Raw genomic sequence first — 10,053 nt, 5'->3', positions numbered from 1 at the left:
TAGAGAAACTGCGCGAAGTAGAATGATATCCATCTCACTGCTAAATCCTGTGTGAGTAGAGGCCATGCGACAGGAATGACTTCTTGGGAAAGTCAAAGGGAAGGAGGAATGGTGTATCTCAGTGAGTATTGATCACATCGTTCTAAAACGAGTATCACGAGATAGAGGATAGTCAGTTCTATATATTTGCTGTGTTTCCTGACTGAATGTGTGGAGAACATTGGGTGAAAAAAATAATGTTCAGCTGCATGTATTGGACACGGGGAGAAGTGGTGGAAGGGAGGCCCGTGCTCGCGCGCGCCTAACTACTTCCGTCGGAAAACCTGAGCATGCCTAACTCGGGGGTTGTGCCCGAAGACGAAAGTGGTTGTGCGCCAAGTCGTCGTCTCTACCTCTGACCCTCTTCTACTTTCCCCCCCTAAGATCAAGTCTTACCTGATTGGGAAGAATGGATCGATATGCCGAAGCGTAAGACGAGAGGATTGATGGCGACACCGCTTACTCCCCCTTTCCCCTTCGGGATGTTCTCCCTTCCCACGATTTCTATCATAGCTTCCCAGGACTCTCTTTGTGTATAGCATGATGTCATACCTCTAGAACTGACTTCTCAGTGGATTGTAGTCTTGTTTTGAGCCTACGAGCATCGCCCTGTTGATTTTCGGCCGAATTGTTTCAGTTGCGGTCGATCGGTCCGTGTGAGAACGGATGTCGCCTTTGTTGTAACTACAACTAACCCCTTTGAGGACCTGCGTACCTGCACTAGTGAGATACTAGGTCGACGCTAGTGTTTCAAGTTTGGAAGTGTGATTCAAGATAGTGAACATATAATTGTCGGTGAGTATCATCCCGATTTCTAATGTATATTCAATGCAAATGTAACATCATCTTATGCTATGTTTATGCTATGCTAATTCGACGCTCGATACAACCCAGTGATTCCCATCTTCTCTCCTCTTCTTAGTTCTGAATATCATCTCCCTCGTCGAGAGGTCGATAAATATGAATGAAACCTCAAAACCCAAATGGTTGTTCCACGAAATCCACTCCTCCCACTTCTTCATGTCTCCACGAAGACAACCCCACCACTCCGTTCCTTACCGTATTCACCATTCTCTCCGGACCACAAACGACCACTGCTATTCCACATTTTGGTGCTCTATGACGCATGATTCGATCCGCCGTTTCAGCCACTACACGATCTATCACCGTATCGAGTTGAGGACGCCGAGGTAAGATCTGGAAATTTGATAGTGGGACTGATCTGGGGTTGAATTTGTATGGTTGTGTGGTGGATGGATCAGTTCGGATACTTCCGTTTTGTTGAAGATATGCTTCTTTCTCTTTATCCGCTTCTGACAATTTCGGTCGAAGGTCTAGTTGGTCAAGGAGGGAAGAACGAGAATGATCTAGATGAAGAGTACGAGAAAGATGGACTTCGACTCTAAGAGCTACTGGAGGAGCTAAGTCTTTACCTCTTCTTCGACCTTCGATTGAAGTTTCTTCTTGATCTTTGGCTAAATTCACTAGGTCGAATAATTGAGGTAAAAGATGTCTGGCTTCTTTTTCCGTCTTGACTACCCAAATGAGATCCAAAGTTCGAGGTCGGACAACACCAGTGGGAGCTTTATGTATGAGGTTTCTGGCTACACCGAGAACGTGAGAGATTCCAGATCCACCACTGATAAGAAGAAGAGAAGTATAAGATTCGAGTAAAGTATTACCGTAACCTCCATAAGGACCTTCTATGATGACTGGAGCAGTACGAGCCGTGTCGTATCCATCAACGAGGGAGAAACGTTGATCTTCTCCGAATGCGGCTTGAAGGAGGTGAGCGGTCCAACCGCCAGGAAGAGCCTTGATGATCAATTCAAGTCCGTCAGTGTGGGGAGCGGAAGCAATGGAAAAAGGATGAGATTCGAGGTTGTGGGGATAGGGTAAAGATGGTATTCTTATTCTGACATGTTGACCTGCTCGCCAGCCGGAACCGATAGATGGGATGTTTATGTGTGTGAAGCCGGACTGAGGGTGAGGGACGAAGGTGGCGATGGTGTAGCGTGTTTTGATGAGGGAAACGAATAGTGAAGTAAGGTAGATGGAAGCACCAGCGATGCTGGAAGTGAGCTTCACCCCAAATTGACATCAATTATTTTCTAAGGACACACGGAGGATGTTTTGAGATCGAGGGAAAGAGTATACACTTACCAGTAAGGTTTTGCCTGATCTACATGAAACCCAAGTCCGACCAGCAGACCAATCATTCCGATCATGTGTGAGACCTAGTCGTGAGCTCGGGTGAGCATAGTGGTCAAGCGAGCTTACTTCGAATACACCAAACCAATGTTTCCGGACCCAAGGTAGAGAGGATATGACAATGAGGATCTGCGCCAACCAGCCAAGTAGGCCGAACAGTATGAATTTTTGAGAAAGCTCCTTTCCGAGTGCGTTGGCTTTTGCCCATTTATGAACTGTACATTAGTCAAGCTGATCCCGCTTATATGCTAGCTCATCTTTGTGATGAATGGTTGGAGCACTCACGAAAGAACCCTACGTGCAGCGTGGCGCAAAGAAACGCCGTCCTTCCGACCACTTTGTGGAACACCTTCAATTTCTCATATCCTCTTCCAAGAACCAAGCCTAACGGGCTGTTCTTACATCCGAGCAAAAAGACCAAGGGAATTTGGGCAGCACCTAGTAGACCAGTACGAGCAAAGTCGTTCCCATATCCTTTACCCTTCATTGTCCCTCCGACATCGGAGCGATACACCATACACAGGAGCAGAACCACGAGGTAAAGTAGGATGGCCGCTATGCCCGCGAGGTTGAGAGAAGTACCAAAATGAGAGGGAAGAAGGGTGAAAGGAGCGAGATAACGATACTGCGCATTGGGGATGTAAGAGAGGAGACTTCCTTCCCGGGGTGGAGGGGTAAACTGGGGATGAGCGATGGGAAGTTCGGGCTTTGAGGGATATCGGGTATGTTCCTTGTCGGAGTCTCCGTTGAAGGGATAAAAATCGGAAGAAAAGGTAGGAGAAGGTTGCGTGGAACATGGTCCGAGCGGCCGGGAGGGACGAGAGAGTGCGGAGGAGTGTTGATGGGCTTGAGCTAGATGTTTGGGAGAGGAACGAAGAATCCAACCGGTGAATAGACCTCCCCCACCGACCACCCTATGTCGCCGAGCAGCCTCCGAGAAGCTGGCTTTTTGAAGGTGAGTGTGGAGATTAGACGAAGGGGAATGAAGGAGTGGAGCGACCGAGGCATAGAGACGTGCGATGAAGGGAACATGAATGGCGATGATGACTAGCACGACTAGCAGGAGGACAGCCAGCCATAGTAAGAGTGAAGCGGTATCTGATCGTCAGATTACATACCCAGCTTTTCTGTGTTGCCCCAAGCCGGGCTAAGGGGAAAAGGGATGAACCGTCCAGCTGCCTGGCTGAGATTGGTCGAGAAGTCAAGAATAAGAACAAATGTCAAGGCGAGTAAAATGTGGCGATAGGTAAGATGGTATGATGAGAGACAACCCACTATCTAGGGAAACTTGTGTCAACTTTTGAGTTGTTGCCAGATCCACCGCTTGAGTAGAAACCGCCTCTCCTCCCGTCGTGGTGGCCAACAAGGCAGGTGACATTGTGCCCTAAACCTCCTCCAATCTCTACTCCCCGTACTTCGTCCCAGACGGGTCTTCCGCAAAATGTTCTTTGACAGTACCACTCTCGTTGATTACTAAATCTATCGGGATTATGTTTCAGGAGTTTGAGGTTCGTAAATCGTATATCGTATATCCAAGTTGTAGTCACTTGTGTCGTTAAAGAATGTCGTCGTATATGGTCGTTCGCATGAGATTGAGTTAAAAAAGATAGACAAGGGTCGGTACTTCGACAAACAAAAACGATAACGTTCAACTTTCCAGAGTGGGAAAACTTGAATCAAGGGTTGTTGATTGATTCCAATTTGTATTTTTGAGACATTCAAATTCCCTATCTAGTACCGAAATCAAATCGTAATGATATGTTTCATCCTCTCTCCTGAGTATTTTCGGCCCTTTCGCTTCCCGTCGGTCGTCGTGTCGTACGTTATGGGTAACACCTCGATACCGTAATACCGTGAGGCGAAAAGGGGAAAGGAAGGAAGTATTGATTGATTCCCGAGATATGTAAGGTTCAAGGATGTAGATCTTCGTCTTCTACCTTGGAAGGATACTTTGAAGTGTTCAATCTCTTGGTTACTTTTATGCTGTGATACTACAGTACCAGGAAGGTCAAGTGGAAGGCATGAGTTCGTATGGTCGTGATGATCGTAAAATGTAAGTGTAGAGTACAGATAACAAGAGTAACAAGGAAGTAAGAAAATGATGGGAGTAAAGTTGAAGGTGTGAGGGGATTTGTTGGGGGGTTCATTGATCGTCGTTATCCTAACCAAATCACCAAAGCGGTATGCGGCGAATGTGGTTCTCTACACCGCATAGACTTTCCGCATTGGTTATACTTTTTCTCAAGGATGATGAAGCGTAAAGGGTCCCAAGTACCTCCACCAGGTCCGAGAATATGTATGGCGGATATCGCGGAAAGGTTGGGAAGACAAGAAAGAGAGGGAAGTGGGGGGGGGGAGGTTCGTTTTTGTTCCTGAGACTGGATATTCAATGTGCGTTTCAGGTCTCCTTTTGTGACTTCGCTTACGATGAAATGAATCATGCTGCATGCTGCATGCTGCACATGCTAGGTTTACTATCCGTTACTCACACAATTCAACTGATGACTCATAGCACCCAAATGACACCTTGATGCTGTGCATTGAAGCGAACACAGGAGCTTCAAAGTTGACAGGATGAAAAAGAACACAAACCACACCCACGCCGTGCCTATCTGCGGGTGACATACAGGCACCGGCATCACACTAGCACAAAGTGAAGATTGATAGTTTCGGAATAACCTCTCCCCAATTGCCCCAAGACGACGACAGACAACACCACAAAGCTGCATATGTATACACGAACAAAAACTCATAAACTATCAAGTAAACATCATATCCATATCCTCCCTCCCTCTTCCTTCCACCTCTACCTCTCTCGCCGCATTTTCATTCACCTGTTGACCCACACCGCCCACCGGCATGTTTCCATCCAAGAATTGTTGAGCCACACCACCATTCCCATTCACAAGCTGTTGAGCCAAATCCAACCTCTGATGCATCCCCGGAGCCAACGTCGACAGGAAAGTATCGTTCATCGGTGTTGCAGCTTGACTGAGACTTCCGAATTCTTCCCGGTTATCAACGATCGGTAACGCATCCACCAAAACCGAAGGATCTCTCACCGCTTCTAGTGAACCTCTCAAAGCCGGGTCCGCATTGAGACGCAGTACATCCAGAGCTTGATCTTCCGGAACAGATATCATATCCACGTCACTTCGCGGACTGGAAGGGGCAGGAGCGACAGCTGTAGATTGACGAGCGAGTGCGAGTCCAGTGTCGCCATTGGCAGTGTGATTACCTTCTTCAGAGCTGATACTTGTGCTTCCGGTCATTTGGTGGTTCACGTGGTTTTCATGAGGTGGGACGGCGGTGGGGATGGGTGGAACGGGGTCTTGTGGTGCTGACAGACGGGCGGAGTGGTTCGAAAGTCTGCGGGAGATGACGGATGCTCGACGAGAGGCATTCTCCCAGGCGTCTTCGGCTTCGACGTCTTCTTCGAGGTTTGCGAATGTTCGCTGAGATCAGCATGAGCGACTTCAAATCTGAAACTTGTCTCATGGTAACAAGATGATGAGGAGAAATCAACCAAGACATGTCAATTAGAAGGTGCCAACATAGAGGTGCACTACCACCGAGCAACATGAACATTGAAAAGAACCACGATAGACGACCTGATGTACTTTGGAAATAGGGCGAGAGTCTCTGAAGGAAGACTGAGCAGTTCACTCACACATAACGGACAACAAAACCCAGGGTGGTGCTGCATCAACAAAGGTCTTATGCACTTGTAATGGAACACATGTGAACAGGGTCTATCCCATCAGCTCCACACTCAACCAATCGACAACGTAACTGACGCGATAAACAGTGATTGGCACACTGTGACCGAGAACAAACAAATGCAACAGTCGGTGACGCTCGCTTTGCCTTTGCGTGTGGATTGAGGGCTGAGGTCCGGCGCTTTGCCTTTGCTGCTGGGTGTTTCGGGTTGACCGCCGAGCGCTTTGAGTTGTTTGAGAGCGTTAGTGCTGGATATCAGCGAGGGGTTTCTCATATTCATTCATTCAGTCCGCGTATCTTCCCCCGCAATGTCTCATGGCAAGGTCAGGTAGTCACGAAGAAATTGTGAGGATGATGGAGACGGATGTATAGAAGAGGACTTTGAGAACCCACTTGAACTCGGTCGCCGCCCTTTGCCATTCTCTCCCCAACTCGACCCTCATCTTGACACACCTAAACTGATCCTCGTGACCACCTTGATAATCCACTCCCAGTTGCAGAATGTCCCCGTCCTGTTGATCAGCTTGACAAGCCGTATTCCATAAAGCTGACTTACATTGATTTGCGTGGGCCGGGATTCGGTGCTAGGACTAGAGAGTCGAATATGGTTGAGAAATGTGCCCGAGCTACTGGACGTATCGCGGATGAAGAACTGAAGGTCAACTCTCTCATTCAAGAACGTCGTCGAGGTGATGTGCGAGAATGATGAGTGACTGACGAGACACGTTAGTGGTATGCGAGGCGTAGAGAACAGAGAAGTGATGAGGAATGATATCAGACCAGGCTGTGTCATGATTGATGGTCGTTGATAGAATACTTACCTTTCCCCCCGGCTCACACCAAATCTCGGCATGACTCCGACTGACGACCTTACTCTTAAATGCTACTCTCCCCGAACCCACATCTCCACCCCCTCCAGCAATTGCCAGAGCCGGTGCTGGTCCTCTAGAATTTCCCAGTGGCCCCGACATGGTCTTATCTGTAAACCTGCCTATCTTTAACAGGCAAGCAGGTGGTCGACCATTGACCAAAGGTCCAGTAAGGTCGATCCCTGCCGAAGCCGCCGAGGGAGTGACACCTGGTGGGACAACGATGGGTAGAAGTTCTCTCACAACGGGATCGAATGCGAGTGACCTGGACGTTTCGAGATGAGGTACCAGACGGATGCGATACGTCTTAGACTGCGAATGGTCGGTGGAAGTGGATGGGCCGGCGTTTGCGTCAACTTCGTTTTGGTCGGAACCAGGAAGCAGATTAGGAGGTGGGAGGTTGGTCAATGCTGATTTGGTCAGTCTGTTGTATAACATCGACGATTGGATGATGATGCGAAGTGTAACACGAATGAGCATAGGGAGCAATGACATGTGAGATGAGAGCAGATCAAAGCATGAGAACAACGGTAAGATGCAACGATAGGAAGGAGAAGAGAAGAGAAGGAAAGACTGACTAGCACTGGCCGCACCGCCTGCGAGACCACCCTGGACGGGCGTAGATGAACTCCTTGTGACCCCATCCACTCCATTAGAACCTTGTCTCGAACCCATCTGAGTAGTGTCGACCCCACTGGATCCATGCATGCTCTGCACGGGACTGAGAGGATTACCAAGCTCCACGCCTGGACTAGGTCTTCCTCTTATGGAATGGTTGATGGTAGCTGCACGACTACGAGTGCGCATGAAATGAGGGAGAAAGGAGGTTCGGGGTGAAGTCGGAGAAGCTGGAGTGGCAGTTGTTATAACGGAATGTCCCGGTGGTGAACCGTTTGGAGACCTACCTCTAAAAGGTGAGGAAGGGAGAGGGATATGAGATGGATGAGCAGGACGAGACATTTCATCTATTTGTTGTATATGTCCGATCGGTTCGGGAGAGGGTGTGAATCGGGTTTGATTGATCGATATTTGAGAGATTTGAGAGAAACGTCGAGAAAGGGATATACGATGACGGTTGTTGGTGGCGTTTGTCTGATGTTGAGTTCCTGGATCGGATGTGGTAGGTCTAGCACGTATGGAAGGTGGAACGGAAGAACGCGATCTGGGTTGAGAAGATATACAGAAAACCTCTTGAATATGTGCTGGTATTGAAGGGGGTGATCTGGGATCAGGTGGTGAATCTTCATCTAAAGTGAGATACGGATGTTCTGAGACCGGGGAGGTATGGAATGCTGGAAAACGAGACATGGTGAGCTTTTGAACGGATGTCAAAATCATCTCTGGATACTGATGATAGAAATGGGAACAGTCACAGGGTATTGAGAAACTACAGAAGGGAAGAGGAAGAGGTAGGATGGAAGAGAAGAAAGTAAAAGTCCATAAAAGGTCTGTAGGAGTGTTGGAGGTATGTACGAAATTCGGACCAAAGCGGTATAGTGAACACGATTACCCCCACTTCTTCCTGAGACCTGAATCGTCCCTGACACGATCACGAAGAGTTTAACCCAAGAAAGGAATAGTGAATAGGGTGGGAACAGGGAGGGTGCGAATCATAGTCATCATGATCGCGATAGAAAAAAAAACAGCAGCATCCGAAAGTGTCAAAGGCCGTTGGTCGTTTATCTCCTCTTACAGTAAAAGGGGGATAGAAGAGGGCGTAGAAGTTGCACATGCCGCTGATGTGTGTGACGTACTATACCATCCAAGAGTGAAGAGGGTGAAGTATAAGGACAAGAAGAAGACCCCTGCTCTGACAAGAGGGAGTGATGATTAGAAATGCATCACTCTCAGATCACCGAACGAATCACATGAAGCAGGAATTGATTGACCTAAGACATGGATTCATGTTATCACTGGCGATCTCGGACAAGTGAGAGACAGAAGAGTGGGGTTTCAAGATACCATGGTCGATGAAATAGAACGACTCACTAGTTTCGGATGCGAGAAAAAAGATTGCTTACACGGCAACACGGCGACACCGCAATTCTCGGCTTTTCCACCTAAAATCGAACGTGTATCGTAAATTGTCGTGGGATCGTGGACCAAAGAGGATAGAAAGTGGATCTGATCAAGCTTAACAGAGGTCAAAAAAGGGGTATATGTACAAAAGTCATATGAATCCGCTCATGTTGCTAAGAAAAAGCGGGAGGTAGCAAGATGAAGATGGAGGCATTTTAGTACGGCTGAACCGACGGAATTCGGGGTTTTTTTCCTCCATGTCTGACGCAATGCTTACTTTCTCCGTCCTCTCTTCTGAAGCCTACCCTATCATTCGGCTTCTCTGATCTCTGACTGACTTATGCATAAAAGGCATTGAAAAAAGCAGAATGACGGATGCCTCGTCATCGACATACATCATTCGTCAATATGCATATCCTTCAACCCTCCAATGGTCCTTCCACCTCATATTCATCCATGATCACAATGAGGTCCCGCGTTATCCATAGCTCCAATCCCGACGAACTCTTCCTCTTCCAATCCCCCAGCGGTTGAGAGATCCGGGCGAGTAGATGCCTCATCTAGGAGGAGTAAGCCGTGTGATATGGCAGCGCTCAAGGCGTGTAACGTTGACGTGATGTAACTTTGCATCAGCCGTCGTTCTTGGCACTACGAGTATTGCTCATAAAGAGACGTTCCGGTCTTGTCACTAGAAGACGAAAACGGCATGAACAGAGAAAGAGGGAGAGGGCGAAGGTGAAAACTTACCCCTCATCCATGACTAAACTTTTACATCTCCTTATCAAAGCTCCTAATCCCGATTTGCGCCTGACGAAAACCACCTCCCTTTCATATAGAGCCTTGGTTGAATCTGTTCGTGGCGTTTTCACCCATTGTAGAATTCTCAAAGGTCAATTTAGGTTGTCGTCCATTGATCGCGCCAGGATGCGAAGAGGGAGATAAAGGAGGTAGAGGAGGTGCGAGGTGCGAGTTCACGTCAAGGGATGTTTCGAGAAGAAGAAGGACGAGAAGCTTTAGGTTTGCGATGTTTGCTCAGCTGGGAGGGACCTGCTTGTTGCTTAGCTGTCGTCTCGACGTCCATCTTGGCAGTTCAACTTCTCCTACTGAGACCAAAGACTAACTAGCCTGGCTGGCCTAATCGATGGCGAGAATTCTGATCCCGTGTCAATGGAGATGTGGCGAATGGCTTTAAGGG

General features: G+C 48.0%; 3 protein-coding genes across 3 annotated transcripts; all 3 read right to left on the bottom strand.

Annotated features, from left to right (window-relative positions):
• Positions 1-1,011: 1,011 nt before the first annotated feature.
• Positions 1,012-4,341, bottom strand: TREMEDRAFT_74287 (uncharacterized protein; the record flags this gene model as incomplete). The annotated part of the gene is made up of 5 exons (XM_007005883.1): positions 3,526-4,341; positions 2,536-3,348; positions 2,320-2,465; positions 2,203-2,276; positions 1,012-2,110 (listed from the first exon to the last, which is right to left on the bottom strand). The coding sequence occupies exons 1-5, from the start codon at positions 3,626-3,628 to the stop codon at positions 1,012-1,014; spliced, it is 2,235 nt and encodes a 744-aa protein (XP_007005945.1). The 5' UTR covers positions 3,629-4,341.
• A 668-nt stretch (positions 4,342-5,009) lies between these two features.
• TREMEDRAFT_69371 (uncharacterized protein) lies at positions 5,010-7,799 on the bottom strand (the record flags this gene model as incomplete). The annotated part of the gene is made up of 6 exons (XM_007005882.1): positions 5,010-5,705; positions 6,044-6,218; positions 6,364-6,482; positions 6,527-6,622; positions 6,792-7,195; positions 7,418-7,799. 6 exons carry the CDS (start codon positions 7,797-7,799, stop codon positions 5,010-5,012), a joined length of 1,872 nt encoding a protein of 623 aa, XP_007005944.1.
• Positions 7,800-9,308: 1,509 nt separating this feature from the next.
• TREMEDRAFT_63605 (uncharacterized protein) lies at positions 9,309-9,939 on the bottom strand (the record flags this gene model as incomplete). The annotated part of the gene is made up of 3 exons (XM_007005782.1): positions 9,309-9,480; positions 9,606-9,708; positions 9,864-9,939. The coding sequence occupies 3 exons, from the start codon at positions 9,937-9,939 to the stop codon at positions 9,309-9,311; spliced, it is 351 nt and encodes a 116-aa protein (XP_007005844.1).
• Positions 9,940-10,053: the final 114 nt, after the last annotated feature.

This window comes from Tremella mesenterica (assembly GCF_000271645.1).
Source record: "Tremella mesenterica DSM 1558 unplaced genomic scaffold TREMEscaffold_8, whole genome shotgun sequence".
Taxonomy (NCBI): Eukaryota; Fungi; Basidiomycota; class Tremellomycetes; order Tremellales; family Tremellaceae; genus Tremella; species Tremella mesenterica.
This window is presented reverse-complemented; position numbering and strand designations above follow the sequence as displayed.